This window comes from Panicum virgatum, chromosome 1K (assembly GCF_016808335.1).
Source record: "Panicum virgatum strain AP13 chromosome 1K, P.virgatum_v5, whole genome shotgun sequence".
Lineage (NCBI taxonomy): Eukaryota > Viridiplantae > Streptophyta > Magnoliopsida > Poales > Poaceae > Panicum > Panicum virgatum.
Window position 1 is genome coordinate 46,573,504 of NC_053136.1, and position 22,792 is coordinate 46,596,295.

At 54.3% G+C, this 22,792-nt stretch overlaps 3 protein-coding genes and 1 long non-coding RNA gene across 4 annotated transcripts; all 4 read right to left on the bottom strand.

The window, feature by feature from the left end:
* Positions 1 to 423: 423 nt before the first annotated feature.
* Positions 424 to 1,442, bottom strand: LOC120712882 (FCS-Like Zinc finger 2-like). The gene is made up of 2 exons (XM_039998809.1): positions 1,061 to 1,442; positions 424 to 958 (listed from the first exon to the last, which is right to left on the bottom strand). Exons 1-2 carry the CDS (start codon positions 1,150 to 1,152, stop codon positions 775 to 777), a joined length of 276 nt encoding a protein of 91 aa, XP_039854743.1. The 5' UTR covers positions 1,153 to 1,442; the 3' UTR covers positions 424 to 774.
* Positions 1,443 to 3,083: 1,641 nt separating this feature from the next.
* On the bottom strand, positions 3,084 to 4,112 carry LOC120712874. Its single transcript, XM_039998795.1, has 2 exons — positions 3,710 to 4,112; positions 3,084 to 3,575 (listed from the first exon to the last, which is right to left on the bottom strand). Exons 1-2 carry the CDS (start codon positions 3,988 to 3,990, stop codon positions 3,407 to 3,409), a joined length of 450 nt encoding a protein of 149 aa, XP_039854729.1. The 5' UTR covers positions 3,991 to 4,112; the 3' UTR covers positions 3,084 to 3,406.
* An 11,782-nt stretch (positions 4,113 to 15,894) lies between these two features.
* On the bottom strand, positions 15,895 to 19,522 carry LOC120657532. The gene is made up of 4 exons (XR_005668226.1): positions 19,313 to 19,522; positions 16,588 to 17,962; positions 16,346 to 16,471; positions 15,895 to 16,247 (listed from the first exon to the last, which is right to left on the bottom strand). It is a non-coding gene; the product is annotated as an uncharacterized LOC120657532 (long non-coding RNA).
* Positions 19,523 to 21,519: 1,997 nt separating this feature from the next.
* LOC120712889 (FCS-Like Zinc finger 3-like) lies at positions 21,520 to 22,546 on the bottom strand. The gene is made up of 2 exons (XM_039998819.1): positions 22,222 to 22,546; positions 21,520 to 22,127 (listed from the first exon to the last, which is right to left on the bottom strand). Exons 1-2 carry the CDS (start codon positions 22,434 to 22,436, stop codon positions 21,968 to 21,970), a joined length of 375 nt encoding a protein of 124 aa, XP_039854753.1. The 5' UTR covers positions 22,437 to 22,546; the 3' UTR covers positions 21,520 to 21,967.
* Between the last annotated feature and the right edge of the window lie 246 nt (positions 22,547 to 22,792).

Below are 22,792 nucleotides of genomic sequence, written 5' to 3' on the forward strand. Positions count from 1 at the left end.
CCGGTTTGCATCGAATAACCACGCGACACCAGTCGCATGAAACCGCCAAGAGATGCTGGTCTTGTTTGGTTCACCACCGGTCGAGAAAAAATCTCACATGTATGGAGTGCTAAATAAAGTCTATTTGTAAAAAAAAATTAGGAATAGATATAACTTTTCGCGATGAATTTAATCATGTTAATTAATCGATGATTGGATATAGTGATGCTAGAATAATCATCCTCTAATCACGCGGCCAAAAGTCTCATTAGATTCTTCAGGGTTCCTAGTGCATGAGTTCTGGAGTCGGTTTTGTAAACTGATTTTATTTAACACCGTAATTAAGAACTTTCGTACACGCGATGATGATCATTCATACGTACACGTACACAGACGTGTCGACGTTTCTGAAAGCAACACGGCATCTCCACATCACACGCGATGTTGTGCTGCAGTAGCCACCTTTATTATTTCCTCATCGTTAGACTAACCAATAATACTACTACCTCCATGCATGACAAGGTACGTGGGTGCAGTATGCATACATCATGGATCACCAAGCTAAGCAACCAGCACACCAAAAGGAAAAAAAAAAACAGCAACCACCACACACAGCCGGATGGTCCCAAGGGGTTTTCATCATCAAAAAACACAAACCCGTCCGTGTACATGAAGGTGGCGACCCTCCGGTGGTGCGTTTCGTAAAGGTAGAGAAATACTCCTACATGGAATGGAAAGGAAGGGGGGCAAAAAAGAAAAGAAAATGCCGTGCTTAGATTCGAGAGAAGTTTCTGGTTACAGGGCCAGGATGGACCCGGCCCGGACCTTGCCGCTGCGCTCCTGCGGGCCTTCCGCTTCCCTGGCGGGCAGGGCCCCATGCGCCACCGCCTTGGCGCTGGCCCTCTCCTTCCTCTCCGCTGCCTCGTCCGCCGCCATCTGCGCGCTCCGGCACTCGTCGCTGCAGAACGCCGTGTCCCCTCTGCTCGCCGGTCAAGGGACGGTGGCACGCGCGGCCGGTTAGGGCGCCGCTCCAACGGAGGAAAAAAACAGGGAAAGAAGGGAACAAGAGGCGGCACCGCACCTGTACATGAAGATGTCGCGGTTGCCGGCGAGCGGCCTCCGGCAGAGGAAGCACGCGTCCAAGAAATGCACGCCGTGCCCCGCTCCCCCCATCGATCTCTTCTCCCGCGCGCAGGCTGTCTCCCCGGGCCCCTACCGCGTCGGTCGCCGAGCGCCACCGGCTAGCGAGCGATCCCAGCGGCTACACGCGCGGCCGCTCGACGACGGCGACGCCGAAGGAAAGGGGAGCGTGCGCTCCGCCGACTCCGGCGAGATCGGGAGTCTTCCTCCTCGCCAGCAGCCTCTGCCGCTGCAAATAGTTCGTGCTCTTTTTCCTGCCCCCGTGCTTCCCTGCGCGCCTGCGTCGAATGCGTGGTGATGCTTGGTGGGGAGGCAACGCGAGGTGGTGCGCGCTGGCGTTTAATAATGGCTGCCCTAGCACCACCCCCCCAGGACCAGCGTGGAGATCGTTGTGGGCCCACCTGTCAGTCGGCGTCACCTGGAACCCCGCGAGTGGGCCGGCGCGCTGGTCAGGCCCGGGGTGCGGGTCCGCGGGCCCCACGCTCCCGATTCGTCCACTTGCTGCGCTCCAGCTTTCCCGGGGGCCTAGCCGCTGGCCCCACTTGCCAGCGAGAAGTGGACGGAACCTTGGCCCCACGACGACGACGACGACTCGCCGGAGCCGCCCCCAGCGCGCGGAATGAATCTTCGCGTCAAAGTCGTCGTGCCCCCCGTGCGCCCGTGGGATCACAACAGCCTTGCGTTCCAGAGCACACAAAAATGCGAAGTGGAGCGAGTCCAACGTGGAGAATCTCCAGCGCGGCGCTGCTGCAGGAGACTCCGTCCGAAGATCTCGCGAAACTTGTGGCGCGCAGCAATACGGTGTCAAAACTCTGAAGGCTTGCCGCTCGCTTCTGGACGGCTGGACCTTTTGATGCGCTTCGATTCGATGCGCCTGCCGTATCAATGAATGATTCGTGCGTGAACTTGCTCGAGAATTTTTCGAAGGGGGCATCTCGCACCACGCGCCATGCTTGAGCGAGAAGGGAGGCACGGATTCGTCGGTGTTCGGCGCCGCATGGTCCGCAGTGTTCGGGGAGGCATTTTCCCGAGTGGTTGAGCTATTCGCGTCGAAGCATGAACCGGCCTGCCCTGCAGCGAGAGCGAGCTAACCAGTGATTGGTTGATTGCGTTGCTCCGTGGCCTGAATTCGCGAAACGCTGAGAATACCTTAACCCCCAGGCCCCGTCATGGTCGTTTCTGTGGAAGGGGGTGCGCTTACCTCTGTGGGTGCATAAAGTTGAGTCATGGAGATACAAATACCGTGAAAATTTAAGCATAGCTACTATTTTTTCATTTTTTAGGGGGTGCATTAGCACCCGCTAATGACTATGTAGTGTAGCCCCTGTTTCTCTGCCAGTGCCTTTGCATAGTTGATGTGTTGGATCCGTTGACCAGCACGAGTGGCCGTGCTTGTTTCAGGGGACATGCAGCTATTGGCAGTTAAAGCTGAAACTAGCGGCCAAAACAGCATCGGTCACTCAGCTTCAGCAGAAAGCAGCTCGTCGAATGGCGGTGAGTGAACTGATGGTTCACTGAGCTGAAAGTCTGCAGCTAGACGGCAGGTGTAAATAATGGAACGCGTGTGTGACGAGAGCCAAGACCGCTTCAGATTGGTGTCCTGCTGGATTCCTCAACCCGCGGCTGCTCACGCCATGAGAGCGCACGGTTTGGTTCCACATGCAGAGACGGAACCGCAAGGCTGGACTGGACTGGATCTTTCCCTCTCGAGTACCCGCAGTTGCTCCCGTCAATTCAGGCCTGGCAGTGTCATGCAGGCTATTATTGGAGCCGTCTCGGCGTAATTCTAGCGCCATCGTATGGAACTGTTTTTGCAACGTTGCACTAATTTTTGAGGTTGGTCAGGCTACGACTACGATGTATAAATTGTAAACCGACGACCTCTGTCTTTCAAAAAGAAAAACCGACGGCCTCTGTTCTGCGGAAAAATCACACGCAGTTCTTGCACGAAATCACGCAGGAGCTTTGTGGAAAAGATCAGAGCTCATTCGCTGGCTCCAATGGCCCTGGACTCAATCAGGATTAGGAATGAAAGAAAACGAGCGAGGCTTGGATTGCTCGTCGTAATTGCATTGCAGGACACAAAAAGACCTCCGCTACCTCCGTTTTCGCGTCGGGTACAGACGGAAACAAAGGGGTCGTGGCTACTTGGTCCTTGCGATGGGGGCAAGAATCCCTGCCTAGTAGTACTAGGAATGTGCAAGAATTCGTTCGTCATCCTTGGGTACGTGTGGGGACGAGTCCGGGACGACCGGCGCGCGACGATGATCCGTCGTGAGCTCCGCGTCTAGTGCTGTGGCTGGAGCTGCCGCTGGGGGCGGTGTTCCCGCTGCGCCATCGCCGCCGCCGCCTGCTGCGCCGCCAGGAGGGCGTGCTGCTTCTTCCTCCGGTGCCTCACGCGGTCCATCTCGATCTGCTCCCTCCTGCACTCGTCGCTGCAGAACGGCGTGTCCCCTCTGCGCTCCCGGCCGATAGGGCGGCGCACGCACGCACGCACGCAACGGCGGGGTGTTAATCGCTTCCTGAACCGCCGGCAATGGAAAAACAGCAATGCTAGGAGCGGCGGCGCTAGCGGGCGAGGCGTGCCGACCTGTACATGAAGATGTCGCCGCAGAGCGCCTTGCGGCAGAGGGTGCACTCGTCCAGGAATTGGTTCGGCTCCTCGGCCTCCGTGTCGGGGACGCAGAACATGGACGGCGCGCGCCGCGCGGACGAGGGGCTCCGGCCGTCCTCCGCCGCCCTGGCGCTGCCGCCCTCCGTGGAGCGCCGCGGCCGGTGGGCCTGCGCGCTGCCGCCGCCGCTGCCGCCGGAGAACACCGCCGCGAAGTCCGGGTTGCCGAACGCGTGGAAGTAGGACGACGTGAACTCCATCCGGCCGGCGCCGGCGTCCCCCAGGCACGAAGCGCGCGCGCGCGGGCCGGTCGGTCCAGGAGCTGTCACACCGCACACGGCCGGGCCGGGGGAGGCGCAGGACGGCAGCTGGGGCTTGGAGGGAGGAGGGGGCGGAGGGGGTAGGTTTTAAACGAAACCAAATAGGGCAACGGCTTGGCGGTTAATTAACGAACTCCTACCTGGCTTCCTTCGTTGCCAGGGGAGGGTTAGCGAGAACCAATGGATGAAATGCGTATGTGGTTAAATCTGGCAAGCCACAGAGGGTGACATGCATGATTGCATCGTGCTCTGGCATACAGTTCTATTTACCTCGTCTGCGTCATCTAAAGATAGGTGACACTAGTAGTAGCTTTAGCATCTATTAATGACTGTTATAAGCATTTGTCACTCGTTTTACAGTTCATCGTTGTCGTGGTGCTGCAAACCACGGCCGGGTGGCGGAAGGCACCCGCACTAGCTCAGAGGGTGTGTACTCGGGGGTTAGCTAGTCCCAGATGGATCTCACTCAAGAACACGATGAACACAACAAGATTTAGAGTGGTTCGGGCCGCCGAAGCGTAATACCCTACGTCCACTGTGTGTTGTATTGCCTTCCCACGAGAGTGGGAGAGGATTCGAGAGCTTGTGTGTCCCGCGAGCTTGTAGTGCGCAGCGAGCGCCCCCCTTTTATATCTCAAGGGAGGCGTGTACATGGCTGTTGGGTCCCCGACAAGTGGGCCCAACGGTGTAGTATAAAATAACGTACTGTCCATACATCATGGCGTCGCAGGCAACGGGGATCTCTCTCCTGGAATCCCTTGCCTGCTCCTGGAGTCCCTCATTCATCATGTACAGGCGCTGTCTTGTCGGGATGATGCCAGACGTAGCTAGTGGCGTCGCCTGCCACGTAGCTGAACGGGCTGTGTAGCTTGCGGCGTAGGCGGCATGATGGAAAAGTGACGTGCCGTCGTATCCATTTAATACTGCAGACGGGCTCTGCGCGGGTGTGGCACAGGCGGCTGCACTGTGTACCTTGATAATACGCGGTGCACAGTGAGGCCTGACAAAGGCTGTCCCGCGTGCCGCGGCGATAGAGCACGCCTCAACCATCCGCATTAAATGCGGTGGGTGGGCGAGTCTCCTTGCGGAGGACTCGCGCTCGAGCCCGTGCCCGTGCCTCCGGGACACGTGGCGGCTCCGGACCCCCACGCGGTAAGGGGGTCCGGATGGACGCAGGAGGTCCCGGACCCCTATGGGGGGGTCCGAGGCCTCGGCTGTCAGCTCGGAGTTTCCCTTCCTTAGAGACACGTGGCGTCTCCGGACCCATCCCCAGGCGGGCAACGGGTCCGGGGCCGTTGGCCTGGTGAGGAAAGAGCCTGACCGGTGGGGCCTGGCTACTCCGTCCTTACTTGCTGCAGTGAGAGTGGGTATCCCTGCTACAGGGTACCGACGCGGCGACGGCGGAGGCGCCGGTACTGAATGCAGCCGCACCCGACACGGCGGCGGCGGAAGCGCCGGTGTTGGGTGCTGCCGCACCCGACGCCGCGGCAACTGAGATGCCGGCTCTGGGCGCCGCTGCCCCTGATGCTGCGGCGGCGGAGGCGCCAGTGCTGGGCGCAGCCGCGCCCGACGCGGCGGCGGAGGCGCCGGTGCTGGGCGCGGCCGTGCCCGACGCGGCGGCGGCGGAGGCGCCGGAGCTGGGCACGGCCGCACCCGACACGGCAGCAGCGGTGGCGCCCGAGCTGGGTCCGGCCGCACCGGACTCGGCGGCAGCGGGGGCGCCGGAGCTAGGCACAGCCGCACTCGACGCGGCGGCAGCGGGGGCACCGGAGACAAGTGCTGCAGCGGAAGCCCCCACCTCTAGCTCCGGTCCTGTTGCAGAGGAGGAGTTGGAGGTGGTCTTTGGCAGGCAACTTCTGCAGCTCCAACTCCCAGAGGAGGATGCGACTCCCCTCCCCCAAGTGCTGTTTCAGGTTCGGCAGTCGATCGAGGAGGCAACTTCCTCCGCCGAGGCGGCCTTCCGGCGGGAGTGGTCTGCTCTGGAGGGCGAGCGCCAGTGCCTCCCCGACTGGCACACCCGCCTGGAAGCGCACACGAATTCCGAAGCCTCCCGCGCTGCAGAAACTCGGTCGAAGCTCAAGGCGGACCAAGAGGCCTACCGAGCCAACCTTAGGAAGGTGTTTGACCGGGAGTTCACAGTGTCGAACCGAGAGAAATCCTTGGCGCAGCGGGAGAAGGATTTCACCCTGGAGGTTGCTGGCTTCGCGGCTCAGCGGTCCGTCCTCGAGGCTCACCTCACGGCTCAACAGTCCGAGCTGGAGACTCGCAGCGAGGTCCTCGAGGTCCGGAGGCAGGAGCTCGACGTCTTCTCTGCTACTCTGCAGGGATTGCGCGAGCAACTGCAGGAGGGAGCAGGCAAGCTGACTGATGCCGAGGCAGAGCTGGAGGAGGCCCGGAAGTCCCTCTATGCACGGGAGGCCCATGCCACCGGCATAGAGAAGGAACTTGGCCGCCAGCTAGACTCGCTCAAGAAGCTGAAGGAGTCGGCGGAGCGGAAGGAGGCCAAGTTCGAGGAGAGGTCCCGCGAGGTGGAGGTGGCCAAGGCGGCTCTGGACACCCGGGTGCAAGAGGCGGTCCGGGAGGCGGTCCGGAAGCACCAGGAGGACCAGCGCGCGGGAGCCCAGCGGATCGCTGACTGGGCGGCCGAAGCGAGCCTCGCACTGGTGCCATTTGGGATGAGCCCAATCCAGGTGGTGGAGCCGCCAGCTTCGATAGCTGACGCCCTCCCAGTGCTGAGTTCTGCTTCGGATAGGCTCCATCGTCTGGAGCCAGTCCTCGCTGGTCAGCTTGAAGCCGAGGGTCGCGAGCTGATCCGGATGGTGGCAGAGCACATCCTGACCTGCCTCCGGAGCCATGACCCGGCCATGTCGCTGGCGCCCGTGGTCAATGGCCCTGTAGCGGAGACGGAGGCCGCCGCTCGGGACAGCGTGCGAGAGGTCGTCGACTTCGTTGCCGCCTACTTCAAACGGGAAGCTGCGGACCCTTGAGCTGGGCATTGTATCTTTTTCTTTTTGCACTATGTAACAAACACTGTATTAGTTGAAATTTTTGAAATAGAAGAAACTTCAACTTAGCTGTTTGTCAGTTGTTGATTTGCGGTATGCAGCACCCCGGCGCCCTGGCCCCCTGGCGGATAGGTTCAGTTGCTTGGACCTGTCTGCCACTTGAGCCGTAGAAGATATTCCGGACCTCCTTGGGCATAGGGCTGCATAGTTTGTAAGACGAGCAAGCGCCTTGTTCCCTGTGTAGCATACAGAACTACAGGGAGAAGAATCAAGTTCACTTATACAGTAGCAATGATACTGCAACTTAGCTGTTTGACGCATGCAGAATCCGTTCATGATGTGTGGGACAAAGCGGATGCTCCGGGCCCCTCGGGAGATAGACTCAGTTGTTTTGAGTCTGTCTACCATTGAGACCGGACCTTGATCTGCATGAAGGCTTTGAAGCGGATGCTAGGACCCCCTGGTAGGTAGGCTCAATGGTTTGAGGCTGGCTACCACCAGTCCGGACTTAACCTGTGTACCACTTCAAATTTACAGCTTAGTAGCAGGCCCGCGGGACTTATCCCTGACTAGCGCCAGGCTGGTACTAGGTCTGGGGCTCTAGATGCGCAAGTCCAAGTTGCTCAGTGCTTGTTACAGAGTGGTGGAGTGTGTAGGCTTAGGGTACGGGACCAGGCTAAGGCGCTACACAGGGCTCCGGACCATTCCAGGAAACAGCACGATCTTTCCGGACCTGGCTTCATCGACCCAGGCCTCTCGCAGCAGTGGGCAAGGTCACTTTGTTGTACTCGATCCTTTGAGATATAGGACTGGACATGCCGTGTTGGACTTAGAGAACCAACTCTTGAGCTGGAACGGGGTCAGGGCCCTTAATTACCCAGCTCCAGGTACTAGAGTACTCGTTACAGGGTGGTGGAGTGTGTAGGCTTTTGGGTACGGAACCAGCTAAGCGGCTACACAGGACTCCGGACCACCCTAGGAAACAAGCACCCGCTCTCCAGAGTAGGTCCTTAGGGGTCTGGACTCCTCTCCAGCAGCAAGAGGGTCCGGATATGTACGGCAGTCCAGCAACTCAATTCAGATCTTAGTTGTAGCAACAAGGGTAGAGGTCCCCGCGGGGGTTAGAGAAGTAAAAACTTGAGAATCGGAATGCGAATTTAAATTTTGACACAAAGACAGGACTGGGAGAAATTATTTCCTTTACAATCTTGATGTACATGGCTTGCGCGATGGATGCCAGAGGCCGGGTTTACGAGGTCGGACCTCTACCGTTTTGAGCCGCGCGTTAACCGACGGTGCGATGGATGCCAGAGGTCGGGTTTATGGGGGTGGCCCCCAACCGCTCTGGGCCGAACGGTAACTCTATCTTATTACAAAGAAAAAGTTTATTTTCCGGCTCTGCCTAGGTGTAAAACTTACGCAGATGCTCTATGTTCTATGGGTTGGGCAGCGGCACTCCATCTTCTGTGGCGAGACGAACGCATCCGAGCCGGCATACCTCTGTAACCCTGAAGGGCCCCTCCCAGCTGGGGGAAAGTTTGTGGAGCCCAGCTCGGCTCAGGATCCGTCTGAGGACGAGGTCGCCAGCCCGGAGCTCCCTACTGTGCACGAACCGTTGATGATAGCGCCGGAGCGCCTGGTTGTAGCGTGCATTTCGGATTGCTGCTCGCCACCTTCGCTCATCAACGAAGTCCACGTCGTCACGCCGCAGCTGTTCCTGCATGGATTCGTCAAAGGCCTGGACCCGTGGTGAGCCCAGGTGAATTTCTGGGGGAAGGCATGCTTCAGCCCCGTAGACCAGGAAGAACGGAGTCTCCCCGGTGGCTCGGCTGGGTGTGGTCCGGTTGCCCCATAGTACGCATGGAAGCTCGTCAACCCATTTGGCACCATGCTTCTTCAAGCAGTTGTAGGTACGGGTCTTGAGTCCCCTGGGGATCTCTGCATTCGCTCTCTCAACCTGTCCATTGCTGCGGGGGTGTGCTACGAACGCAAAGCTTAGCTGGATGCCGATGTCCTCACAGTACCCTTGGAAGAGTCTGCTTTTGAATTGGGTCCTGTTATCCGCGATGATGCGGTTTGGGACGCCAAATCTGCACACAATGGACCTGAGGAATGCGACTGCTGATTTCTTAGTGATATTCACCACAGGGGTAACTTCCGGCCACTTGGTGAACTTGTCGATGGCGACATAGAGGAACCGGTACCCGCCGACAGCCGGGGGAATGGCCCCAGGATATCCACGCCCCACACAGCGAATGGCCATGAGGGCGAAATCATCTGCAGAGCTTGAGCCGGGGTGTATATTTGCTTTGCATGGAATTGGCATGCTTTGCAGGACCTTACCAGCTCAGCCGCATCCTCGAGTGCTGTTGGCCAGTAGAAGCCATGCCGAAAGGCCTTGCCAACAAGCGTGCGTGAGGAGGAATGACTTCCGCACTTGCCTCCATGGATCTCCGCGAGCAACTCGCAGCTCTCTCCCTGGGAAATGCACCGCATGAGGACACCGTTGGCGCCACGGCGGTAGAGATCCCCTTCTACCACCGCGTAGCGTTTAGCCAATCGGACTATGCGCTCAGCGGACACATCGTCATCAGGGAGGATGTTATCTTTCAGGTAGTCCCGGATCTCGGAGATCCATGCATCGGGAGCTCCCTGAGTAGGTGGGGGTGGCTCTGTGAGGTCACTAGGATCCTCAACAGGGCACACGGTCCAGGTCGGGCACCATAGGTGGAGTGCTGCCGGAACCGCTGGCTTCGAGGTGCTAGCTTGATCCCCTTCACCCAGCTCGGCAGGCTGGGCGGTAGGTCTCAGCAGCCGTCTTTCAAAGACACCCTCGGGCACGGATGCCCAGGTAGATGCTCTCGCAGAGAGATCATCTGCTGCTGAGTTGTGCTCGCAGGGAATGTGTTGCAGTTCCAAGGCGTCGAAGTCCTTCTCGAGCTTCCTCACGTGTATGAGGTATGCCGCGAGCTGGGGATTGTTGCAGTTGCAATCCCCTCGGACCTGCTTGATGATTAACTGGGAGTCCCCCTTCACCAGAATCTGCCGGACCCCCAATGAGAGGGCTTGCGTTAGGCCAAAGATCAGAGCTTCGTACTCCGCCATGTTGTTGGTGGCCTTGAACTCAAGGTGCACCATGTACTTCAGCTGATCTCTGTTTGGGTCGATGAGGACCACACCAGCTCCAGCCCACTTTTCGCAGGCGGACCCGTCGAAGAAGAGTGTCCAGTGGGGCTCGGTGAAGATTGGTGCCCTGATTTCCGGCTCCGGGGGCCCAGCGTTGACGACCGGACCCCCAGAATTGCTTGGGGAAGGAGTCCACTCCGCTATGAAATCAGCCAGGATCTGGCACTTGACTGCATGGCGTGGCTGGAAGTCCAGTTGGAACTCAGCCAGCTCTGCCGCCCACTTGGCGATATTGCCTGTGGCGTTGGAGTTGTGCAGGATCGCTCTTAACGGGTAAGAGGTCACTACGACAACTCGGTGTGCCTGAAAGTAGTGGCGCAGTTTCCTGGACGCAATAAGTATTGCATAGATAAGCTTATGCGTCTCAAGGTACCTGGTCTTCGCCTCGTGGAGGACTTCACTGACGTAGTAAACTGGCTTTTGGACGGTCCGGACCCTGTTACCGGGTCCGGCTCGCCCTTATCCACCACATCAGGTCCTTGGGCCCCCAGTGGCTCTGGTTTCCCACTGGCACAAGGCTCGTCCGGACCCCCTTGTGCGGGGTCTGGGGCTTCAGGCAGAGGTGAGGCTGACGGGCCCCCGTGTCCGGGGTCCGGCTCACCATCTTTGGCCAAGGAGACCCTGGTGTCCCCCTGGCGAGCTTGCTCCGTTCTGTCGGCGACCAGCACCATGCTGACTGCCTCCGCAGACGCAGCAAGATACAGAAATAATGGCTCACCGGGCTCTGGAGCCACCAATACTGGCAGCGAGGTGAGGTGCCGCTTCAGTTCCAGGAAGGTCTGTTCAGCCTCTTCGGTCCAAGAAAATGGACCGGACCACCTCAATAGTTTGAAGAAGGGGAGGTCCCTCTCAGCTAGCCTCGATATGAAGCGGCTAAGAGCAGCGAGAGATCCAGTAAGCTTCTGGACGTCCTTGATGCGGCCAGGAGGCCTCATTGCTTCGATCGCCTTGATCTTGGCTGGGTTTGCCTCGATGCCTCGATGTGAGACCAGGAAACCCAGCAGCTTCCCTGCTGAGACGCCGAAGATGCACTTCTCTGGGTTCAGCTTCGTGCGCGTGGCGCGGAGCCGGTCGAAGACGAGGGACAGGTCCTCCACTAGTGTCGACCCTACCTTAGTCTTGACCACAATGTCATCGACATAAACCTCAACAATATCTCTAATAAGATTACAGAAGGTTTTGTTCATAGCTCGTACAAACGTGGGTAAGGCATTCCTTAGACCATACGGCATGACAATGTAGCAATAAAGCCCATCTACTGTTACAAAGGCAGTATGCTTCCTATCCTCTCTAGACATCTAGATCTGGTGGAAACCAGAGTATGCATCTAGGAAAGACAAAAGGTCACACCCGGAGGTGGAGTCCACGATCTGATCGATACGCGGAAGAGGATAGGGGTCTCTAGGACATGCCTTGTTGAGGCTGGTGTAGTCGATGCACATCCGAAGCTTCCCGTTGGCCTTTGGGACGACGACCGGATTGGCCAACCACTCGGGGTGGTGGACCTCCTCGATGAAGCCGGCGTGTAGGAGCTTATGGACTTCTTCGCGGATGAAGTTCTGTCGCTCCACGGACTGCTTCCGAGGCTTCTGGCGCACCGGCGTGGCGTCGGGGTAGATCCTCAGATTGTGCTCGATCACTTCCCTGGGGATCCCGGGCATCTGTGACGGTTCCCAGGCGAACACGTCAACATTTGCCCGGAGGAAAGCGATGAGCGCGTCTTCCTATTTCTCCTCCAGGTTCCCCGCGATGCGGGTGGTCCTGGTGGAGTCCGCTCCAATCTGTACCGTCTTCACGGGAACATGGTCCGGATCGGACGGTTGGACCTTGGGAGTCTTACCAGGCGCCTTGGGTTGCGAGGTGGATGGATCCTCCTCGGAACGTGCAGCCTCTACCGCCAGAGCATGCAGTCTCTCAACTGCAACGACGGCAGCGGTGCAGTCGCCCTGCACGGTGAGGACTCCGGCAGGGGAAGGCATTTTCAAGACCAAATACTCATAATGAGCAATGGCCATGAAGCGGTAGAGCGCCGGCCAGCCAATGATGGCGTTGAACGGGAGGTTCACTTCCGCAACATCGAATAGAACGCTCTCTGTGCGGAAGTTCTCCTCAGTCCCGAACGTGACCGGCAATGTGATGCTCCCCAGAGGGAACACCGGGTGTGGGCCCACTCCAGAGAATGGGCGAGAGGGAGTCAGCTTGGACTCCGGGATCTGCAGCTGCTTGAACGCTGCATAGCTGATGACATTGAGGCCAGCCCCACCGTCAATCAGCACGGGATAGAGCCTTACGTTGGATATGACAGGGGCGGTGACTAGAGGTAGTACACCAGCTCCGGCCATATTCTCCGGGCAGTCGGATGGCCCGAAAGAGATGGTGGTGTTCATCCACCTCTGGTGCGGCGCCGCCTTCGGGACCCCCGGCTTCACCGAAAGGACCTCCCGGCAAAGGGTCTTCACGTCCCGTCGGGAGACAAGCTCCCAGCTTCCGCTGTACATTACGTACAGCTTCTTGCGGCGGTCGCCGTTGTCGGAATCGGAGTCGTCGTCGTGGTAGACGCCCTTCAGCTCTCGAGCGGGGGATTGGTACCCCAGCTCCTTCTCCCTAGCGGCGGCCCCGCTGTCGAAGGCCTTCTCCTTGCCAGCCCGCTGGCGAGGAGGGGGTGAGCCGTCTTTGGAGGACTGCTCACGCCGCCCACTGACCCGCTTCGCGAGCTTCTGGATCTCGCGGCAGTCAGCGGCGCTGTGGCGAGCGGTGGGATGCACTGGGCATGAACCTCCGCTTCCACCTTGCGGGCGAGGGCATTTGCCATGTGCATTCTGGCCCCCAGCCGTTGCTGCCGCAGCCGGCGCCGCCGCTGGCGCTGCTGCTGCAACGACTGGTCCGCCGGATTGCAGTTCCCCGCGATTCTGGTTCTTGTTCTTCTTCTTCTTGCCACCGCCCTGAGCGGTAGCACTGGAGCCGCCAGCCTTGGCGTCTCCGTCTTGGGGGGCTGAGTGCCATGCACGGCCCTCAGCGGCCCTGGCACACTTGTCTGCCAGGGAGAAAAGCGTAGTGACGCTTTCCACCTCGTGCGTCGCCAGCTTCTCGAGCATCTTCTCGTCACGTACCCCCTGGAGGAAAGCAGTGATAATAGATGCATCTGAGATACGAGGAATGGTACCCCGTACCTTGGTGAAGCGCGAGATGAAGGCCCGGAGCGTTTCTCCGGGTTTTTGCCTCACGGCGTGAAGGTGTGCCTCCACACCATGCTGCTGGTACGCACTGGTGAAGTTCGCTGTGAACCTCGCACAGAGCTCTTCCCAGGACTAGATCGTCCCAGGTGTGAGGTTCATGAGCCAGGTCCGGGCTGGCCCAGACAAGGCTACATGAAAGTAGCTTGCCATGACGGCGCCGTTACCACCAGCCGCTGTGATGGCGGTAACGTACACCTGCAGGAACTCTGACGGGTTAGTGGTACCGTTGTACTTTTCCGGCAGGTGGGGGCGGAACTTGGATGGCCATGCCACTGCGCGGAGGTGCTTCGCCAGCGCAGCGCAGCCCACCCCAGCAACTGGTGCGCCTGACTGTATCCGGGCGTTCATCGGGGGCTTGGGTGCTACCACGTCCAAGTCGGCGTTGAGGTTGCGGCCCTCAATGTTAAGACGGCGCTCTCGCGCCCTCTCAACGGAGACGCGGGCATCCTCTCCCGCGCGCCGGCGGTTGAGCTCCGCCCGCAGGTCTTCTGTTCGTGCACCCCTAACGGTAGGGGAGTGCACGGATGCCGACGCACCGCCCTGACGCTGGCGGTAAGGTACCACCGCGTTGCCGGGCGGAGGTCGTTGCCCAGTCCTTGCAGAACTGGGGGAGGCCTGAGCCAGGTGGAGGAGACAGTCAACGTCATCCCGCCACTGCTTCAGGGCTTCCGGCGAGGCTGCTTCAGCCGGGGGGTTGCGAAGCATCTCCCTAGCCGCTGCCAGCGCTCCACCGCTCGCAGCTTGTGAGGGGGCCCTTGATGGGCGCCCTGACTCTTGCCGGCGAGCAGCGCGCGCCGCCGCCGACGGTGGCTGCTCCGCAGGCACAGTTGCCCCTGGAGCAGGAACACGAGGGGCGTGTGGCGTGGAGGACGCCACACCCTCCGTCATCTCTATGTCGTCCACACGAACCATGGGGCCGAAGAAGAGATGAACTGCGACCAGCTAAAGGCCCCTACCTGGCGCGCCAAATGTCGTGGTGCTGCAAACCACGTCCGGGTGGCGGAAGGCACCCGCCCTAGCCCAGAGGGTGTGTACTCGGGGGTTAGCTAGTCCCAGATGGATCTCACTCAAGAACACGAGGAACACAGCAAGATTTAGAGTGGTTCGGGCCGCTGAAGCGTAATACCCTACGTCCACTGTGTGTTGTATTGCCTTCCCACGAGAGTGAGAGAGGATTCGAGAGCTTGTGTGTCCCGCGAGCTTGTAGTGCGCAGCGAGCGCCCCCCCTTTTATATCTCAAGGGAGGCGCGTACATGGCTGTTGGGTCCCCGACAAGTGGGCCCAACGGTGTAGTATAAAATAACATACTGTTCATACATCATGGCATCGCAGGCAACGGGGATCTCTCTCCTGGAATCCCTTGCCTGCTCCTGGAGTCCCTCATTCATCATGTCCAGGCGCTGTCTTGTCGGGACGATGCCAGACGTAGCTAGTGGCGTCGCCTGCCACGTAGCTGAACGGGCTGTGTGGCTTGCGGCGTAGGCGGCATGATGGAAAAGTGCCGTGCCGTCGTATCCATTTAATGCTGCAGACGGGCTCTGCGCGGGTGTGGCACAGGTGGCTGCACTGTGTACCTTGGTAATACGCGGTGCACAGTGAGGCCTGACAAAGGCTGTCCTGCGTGCCGCGGCGATAGAGCACGCCTCAACCATCCGCATTAAATGCGGTGGGTGGGCGAGTCTCCTTGCGGAGGACTCGCGCTCGAGCCCGCGCCTCCGGGACACGTGGCGGCTCCGGACCCCCACGCGGTAAGGGGGGTCTGGATGGGCGCAGGAGGTCCCGGACCCCTATGGGGGGGGGTCCGAGGCCTCGGCTGTCAGCTCGGAGCTTCCCTTTCTTAGAGACACGTGGCGTCTCCGGACCCATCCCCATGCGGGGAACGGGTCCGGGGCCGTTGGCCTGGTGAGGAAAGAGCCTGACCGGTGGGGCCTGGCTACTCCGTCCTTACGCGTAGTTACGGATAACTACGCGGGTCCTGCCTTGCTGCAGTAAGAGTGGGTATCCCTACTATAGGGTACCGACAATCGTGTATATATAAGCTTGGAGCAATCTTAAGCTCTGGTGGTTGCTTGAGTGACATTTCAAGTTCAAACACCAATAACTTTCTCCGATTAGAATTAGGGTCTGTCTACATGTCAATCGACTGAAATCTAACTGTCAGTCACTAATTCTATACCATAGCACGGCCTACTACCCATTTCTGTGAAGTGTGAACCGCTACTACTGGATGCTAGCAAATTTGTTTTTACTGTAGCGCAAACATTTAGACTGAGCCAAAATGGGTGCGCCGGTGATCGGTAGACCTGTTAGCAGTTGGTACTTGACATTTGGTCCTGTAAGTGCCTGTTTTGTTTGCTTTAGAATAGAAACAAAGAAAAATAACAAATAAACAAAAAAGTACTTGTACAATTTTTTCCACAATAAACATACATTTACTCGGACATTTGCAACATCTGCTCCACTCAAACCTACACAACCCCCCACACACACACATGCACACACACTTACAGGTAGAATTTCTTGGCTGATAACAAACAAAAAAATCATTTCTGGGTACAATTACATATGAAAATACATTTACAGGTACAATTTCTGGGTTGATAACAAGAAAACAAACATTTACATGTACAATTTTTGGCTGATAATAAGAAAAAAATATCTTGAAAAGTAAACATTTAGAGGTATATTTTTTGGGCTGATAACAAGAAAAAAAAACACATCTAAAAATTTTGACACAAACCTAAAAAGTTTAACACCTGAAAATTTTGACCTGAAAAATCAAGACAGGCCCATGTTAAGAATTATAGTTCTTGTATACCATTAAAAGCTGAAAAACATGTGTCATTGCCAAAGAATTAGATATCATACCTGCTGTAAAAGGAGATCCGTGTAGATGGAGCCTTTTTTGTGCTATCATGAGACCCAGTGCTTGACAACGAGTACTGAGTATCAGAGAGCTACTCATTCCAGTGCCAATCAAAGTAGGGTGGAAAACTAATGCATAAAGTTAAGTGCAAATGTTTTAGAGCCAACTCAGTTACTGCTTTAGATTATTAGATATACCAGGAGCTAGAGAAGTAAAAAAAAAGATGTTCTAGCAGCTTTATTACCTGAAACTGGCATTAGTAGTCGAAGGATATTCCCAGCCAGCAAACATGAGCTTCATATACTGTAAATAGCTTTATCAATGGGCACTCATTTGTAGTACAAAAGTTTAACTCGCTGGTAATTTTTTTGCTCCAACAAAAAACAAGAGCTCAAGTTAATCAAACTAATGAGTGAATAAATTATAATTTCCGAACTAAATGAATTTACAACATGTTCAAAGTTTTAAAATATTCAGAGTTGGCACAATGTGGCATAAGAAAACACAATCATGTGAAATCATATAAGTTATTTCGTATGAAAGAAAAACCACATAGAAGTGGCGATAGAAATGCATAGTAACATGGTTGCTACAATCAATATAAAAGGACTGATGTAAGTTTTACGCATATTTTTTAAATAACAGCGACAATACACACAAGATACACAAAAATTTATCGTGTAAGTAAAGTATTAGTAACTCTAATTGAAATAAAAAAAGAAGCCCAACTACCAGAAAGTAGTTTCACACAAAACAATAACATATAAATGTCTCAAAAAGGAGCAGCACATCCAACAGAAGAGCTATGAGTCTGTATACCAAAAATAAAGTCCACAAAGATGCATGTATGAACAGATCCTACTACATATTAAATAAAAGAGGATTGATTATACCCCCCCTCAAAAAATATGTACAACAAGCATGAACATAAGATACAAAAAATCATTCTATGTACCTATAACAAGTTTAAACTATAATCGGGAAAGAAAGTTGAAAATACCTTACTCACAAAAAAGGACCATGACCCCTTGCAGTGGAGGTGGAGTGATTTTTTTGGCTCCACTTGTGGAAAAAGGAACAAAGGAAACACAATATAATTAGTAAGAATGCATATAATCGTTATAATAAAAACTTGTGGGAATAAACTAACAGCCTTTTAGCCCCAATACAAAAAGAATCATGGAAGTACAATGGTAGCACAATACAAAAAGAATCATGGAAATACAAAAAGAATTATAGAAATACAAAAATAAGTCTATAAAGTAATGTGAAATATAGAGATAAAGGTTCTTATAGTTGTCATATGCACAAGTTACACTAAAAATCACATTGTAATATCTGATGGGATGAAAGCATTGCAAGACTAAACGATATAAAATGAAAATTATATTTAACTACTTGATCTTCATAAAGAAAACAAGCTCATAATAGTTACTATGTAACTTTTCTACTATGTTTAGAAAATTACACAGGAGTAATGTGGCTATCACACAAACTTCTCTAGTTGTAAATTTAGTACAATGACCACATAAGTTTTCCCCTAGAACCTGGTAAATGCACCATGCAGATCTTCCTCAAAGACCCTCAATGGCGGGGCCATCATCCTTTTGTGGAGTCCTCTGACATGATCAACAACACCAATCAAAAGAACACTAAACATATAACACTATATATTAATATATCAGAAAAGCAAAGAGTTTATTTTTTTATTTGCTACACAATAAAGTAATAATCTGACTTGCAAAAGGGTAAGACAAAGTCTTGTATTAACTAAAAATGATCATTTGCCAGATGCTAATACTAGCTTTTTGAAAACCCCAAACAACACCATAGGTTGATAAATGTTTCTTTACTGCTAAACAATATAGTAATTATTATCTTACAGAAAAACCTAACACAATTATGGCTCTAATCAACCACAAAAGACAAAATCACACAAACCACGAAACATATGAACCTATAGTAGAACATCTAGATAACAGTCTACAAATGGAACCTAGTAGAACTCAGGTAAAGTATGTGAAATAGATAACTTCAATCTCTCTCACACGCATTAGACATCCAGTTGAGATCCTTCCTTAGGGTGAGCAGACTCAAAAAGTCAACAAATATTTTGCAAAACGATACTGGCTAGACAAGAGACTATTATATATCAAAATAAATTACCAGGGACCACTTCTTTAGAAAACATGCCACAAAGAAAATCTAAATTCTACAAAAATCAAGCACCACAAATTATCATCACAAGCTAAGCTAGATGAGCCAAAGTCTAAACCAAAATGAAAAATTACATCACTCGAATTTGCAGATTTGGAAAACTTACATGACTAAATTAAATGTATACATAGGTGCAACATCATGTAATTACAATAAAAGTCAGCGTGTAATTATGTAAGAAGCTACATTAAGTTCATATGCATTACAATGTTAGCGTGTTACAAATATGATAAAATGACAGGAGAAAAAGATCAAGAATAGAAGCTATACTATTCTGATAAACTAAAACAGCTATGAGGGCAGATTGAAAGTGAACTCAACGAATAGTTGCAAACCAATAAGGATGTGCCAGCACAAAAACTATTGACAAAAGAAGAGGCTTGCAGAAATTAATCAAATGTTTGATATTAAGCTGATCTCTAAAGTGCGCTCATAAATATTGAACTCCCTTCCCCGGTAACAAAAGCTACTGTACAACAGAGCACATGTTGAGTGCAGAAATCACATATAAACCAACCAGAAATCCCTAGAATCACACAAAACCTATTAACCCTAGAACATTACAATGGCACAAATCAACTATGAACCCCTTCCACGATCCCACCTGCCATGGGAACAGCTCCAGGAACCCTAGAGGTTCCCCTCCCACCATCTCTTGCATCCAGATTGGGAAATGGAAGGGGAATTGATGTGACAGCGAATTCGGTATTGGGCACACGAGATCTAGAAGGAGGGGGACTGGAAGCACTCACCGTGCGTGAAACGAATTGGCAGAGAGGACACAACGTCCTCGCCCTGTATCTGCAGGGGCAGCTTGCTAGCTGCCGGCGTGGAGGTCCAGCTATTTGCCCATGGACATCACCGATTCCGGCGAGAAGGACTAATTCCTCGATTCGCCTCCCCTCCTCGGCCGGTCGGCCCTCGCTCACCGATGACAATGAAGCTGAGGCATCAAAATGGATGGCACCCAGTCCTATACAGTCAAGTCACAAAAAAGAAAAGTCCTATACAGTCCAAACGCAGTACTGCATTGAGCCCCCAGCAGGCCCGATTGAGCTGTTAACACGTGATGCAATCTCATCCATCCGCCACCGATCCGACGCTCGAGAATGTCGACTGACACGAAAGCAAAATCTCAATCAACTGACAAGGAGTAAATCTGTTAGAAATATAAGTCCATTATTGGAAAATCTGCATGATCTCAAGATCACGATTTGACTAGAAATATCTCAAGATCAAAGATAAGTTCAGGGGCAAAATGAACTTTACTGAAAAAATGTACTACATAAACTAAATAGGACAATTGTATTATAATTTTTGTAATATGCCTAGTGATGCTAATGTTATGTTGCCATTCTATTAAAACTTTACATATTCTTGATCAAAGGTGAAAAGGTTTGATTTATATTTTATCTAGCGGCGGACTTATATTTTCAATCGGAGAAAGTACTTCAAAACTACATACCTTAGAATTTGTCGGTCTTCATGTCGTGGTCATGAGTTCCTTGACAAGTGGGATATTTTTCCCTCTGGAAAGGGGAAAACAGATTCTCCCAGCCCCATTAAAAAAAGAACAGATTCTCCCATGGCGACATGCTGAGAGCCTGAGAGCATTGTTTTCTAGAACCGAAGTACCCAGGCCCTATTGCTACCAATCATGTGTATTCATGAACATATTGACGTTCCAATCAGATGAGCGTCAAACCATATGATGACATACTAAATGGTCCGCTAACCAAGCTCTCCCATCACACAGCCACTGCGCGAGCAAATGGTTCCGTGCACGCCGCTTCTAGAAAACAACACCAGCATCGACGTTCTTTCACACCGCGAACTGGCGTCCACTTCGCCGTCGACGATGCGCTTGCGTTCGCCGGGCGATCCAGCGACTAAACTATCCCGGCCTCGCCGCTCGGTTGGTCGCCCGCCGTTCGTCGGGTCGGGCCCTAGCTCTCCTCGCATGGCGCGGCAGCGGGCGCGCGCGCGCACCAGCTAGCTGCCGGCCAGCGCCGCGGCGCGACGCGCTGACACGTGCGAGCGCGCGCCGGGCGCTCCCGCGTTGCCCCCCGGGCGCCCGGCACTCGCCGCCGGCACGAGGCGCGCCGTGGTCTCGGCCCCTGGGATGTCGTAACGTGTCAGGAATCTGGCGCGGGGAGGAGCTCCGCCCTCCGCAAGTGTGGCTTTTTCTTTGGGGTTTTCGGAGGGCGCGCGTAGGCTTCCTACTTTCCTATAACGATTCTTTCTTCTCTCGCTCGCTCGCTCGGTCGCTTTGGAGCGTGCGAGGTGGGCACATGGTTTCAACTTGCGAAGCACCATCGGCGGTGGAACGAAAACAAAATTAATTTAACCAAGGGAGCTCGTCGATCATCGGTGGGGGAACTTTTGATTTGTTAACTCCAAAGAGCACTTTTCTGAAGCCCTGTTCCATCGGTACTTCTGATTGTTAATTATATGACCATTTCTGCTCCTAAAAGGCAGATGTGATCTTGCAGGGTTCGGGATCGATTGCTGAGGCATGCCCTCCGTACAGCACAGTACGGCCCCGTAGCCTTCAGGGTCGTTGCTGCTTCTACGCTGAACTGGAAGTGTTTTTTCCAGTTTAGCTCAGATCGAAGAAATGTGCGTACTGTTATCGTACTGAGCATCAGAAAGTGACGTTTTTTAATTTTCAGTTTTGGGTCAGACGTTTTCTAAACAGCTGAACTCATGAAACACAAGAAGTGACATACGCCATGAGTATGCCAGGGAGGCACGAATGATCAGTTTATTAGGTGGTTTGTACCTACTGTGTGTTCAGCCTGGACATGACGGTGACAGGTAAGGGGACGGTATGGCTCGCTTTTTGCAGTGTCCGGCCGGCGTATTGCAGAATCCTTTTTGATCTCTTCAGAGTTGATGATGCAGAGTTCATCCCTTGATGGTTCCTGAAGTTTCTGTAATCCGTTGCTAGTTGATACTCTGAATATGGAAAAGCCACATCTCGCGCTTGATGGTATTTGTTCATCATAGTTCGTACAGGATGTTGGAGTAGTACATGGCAATCGCACACAAAAACACACACAAACCCCAGTTGGTCGCGCTTGATCGCGCCGAGCAACGGAACAAAAACCTGCGCTAATAATTCGGTAATCCACACAAAAACTGGGCCAAGGGACGACCTGTCATTTCTCCGAGACAACAGGGACAAAGCCGGCAAGCCGCGCCCCCCTCTGGCTCAACTGCAGAGGCACCTTCTCGTCGCGCCTTGTTCGTTGGCACCCGACGAGCTAGCTGGAGGCCACATGCGTGCCACGAACTCGAGGCATCGACGATTCGACATGCGCCAATCAGTTCAGGCGCCCGGGTGTCGTAGTAGTAGTGGTTCGGTTGGATGCCGCCGGCTCGAACTCGAAGCTCGATCGATCGATCTACCGCGCCCAGAGGGAGAGGGGGATCCTCTGCGGGCTGCTGCTCTGCCGCTGCCGCTCCCTCTTCGCGGCGGCGGGCCGCTTGGGCCCCCTCTCCCTCGCCTCGTCGGCCTCGATCTGCTGCTGCCGGCAATCCTCGCTGCAGAACGGAGTATCGCCCCTGCACATCCACGCGCGCCGATCAGCAACCAGAACGACGGCGCTCCTCGCAAATTTATCACTTTTCGCTAAGTGTGTTGGCGTTTGACGGTTACCTGTACATGAAGATGTCCTTGTTCCCACCGAGATGCCGCCGGCACCGGAAGCAGGCGTCGAGGAAGTGGTGCCGGAGCTCGCCGGCGTCGCGGGACGCGCGGCGGGGCCTCGGCGACGGCGAGCTCGGGTTGCGAGGCACGGCGTGGCTGGGGAATCCCGCCTCGACGTAGCCGGCGGTCTGCCCGGAGCTGGGGAAGTAGTAGTAGTCCTCCATTGGTTCCTTGGCTCGTCACTACTTTTCCCTCTTGCTGTTTGTTGGCCGGGACCCGGGACCAGGACAAGGGAGGAGGAGGAAGAAGAAGGTGGTGGAGTTCGCTGGGGGCGAGACGAGCGCGGCTTATAAAGGAAGGAGGACAAGGGGAGGGTGCGCTTTTCGTTTCGGACCCTCTGTTTTCTGTGGGGTTCCACGGTGCACACTCTGCTCGACAGCTTGAGATGGTTTATGTTCTTGCTAGAATACCGGGGTTTGGAGGACCTTGTGGTTTGGTTTGTGTTGTTAGTCTTTTCAGGTTTTTCTTTTGTTTTTTAGTTCCTTGGTTAGTAGGTTATATGCAACAAGAAAGAAACAAA

What these genes read in the sequence shown, in the direction of transcription:
- LOC120712889 (XM_039998819.1), bottom strand. Translation starts at nt 22,436, where the DNA reads ATGGAGGACTACTACTACTTCCCCAGCTCCGGGCAGACCGCCGGCTAC. An exon ending in AAGGACATCTTCATGTACAG is followed by an intron (nt 22,128 to 22,221) that starts GTAACCGTCAAA and finishes GTGGATGTGCAG; the next exon opens with GGGCGATACTCCGTTCTGCA.
- LOC120712882 (XM_039998809.1), bottom strand. Translation starts at nt 1,152, where the DNA reads ATGGGGGGAGCGGGGCACGGCGTGCATTTCTTGGACGCGTGCTTCCTC. An exon ending in CGCGACATCTTCATGTACAG is followed by an intron (nt 959 to 1,060) that starts GTGCGGTGCCGC and finishes ACCGGCGAGCAG; the next exon opens with AGGGGACACGGCGTTCTGCA.
- LOC120712874 (XM_039998795.1), bottom strand. Translation starts at nt 3,990, where the DNA reads ATGGAGTTCACGTCGTCCTACTTCCACGCGTTCGGCAACCCGGACTTC. An exon ending in GGCGACATCTTCATGTACAG is followed by an intron (nt 3,576 to 3,709) that starts GTCGGCACGCCT and finishes CCGGGAGCGCAG; the next exon opens with AGGGGACACGCCGTTCTGCA.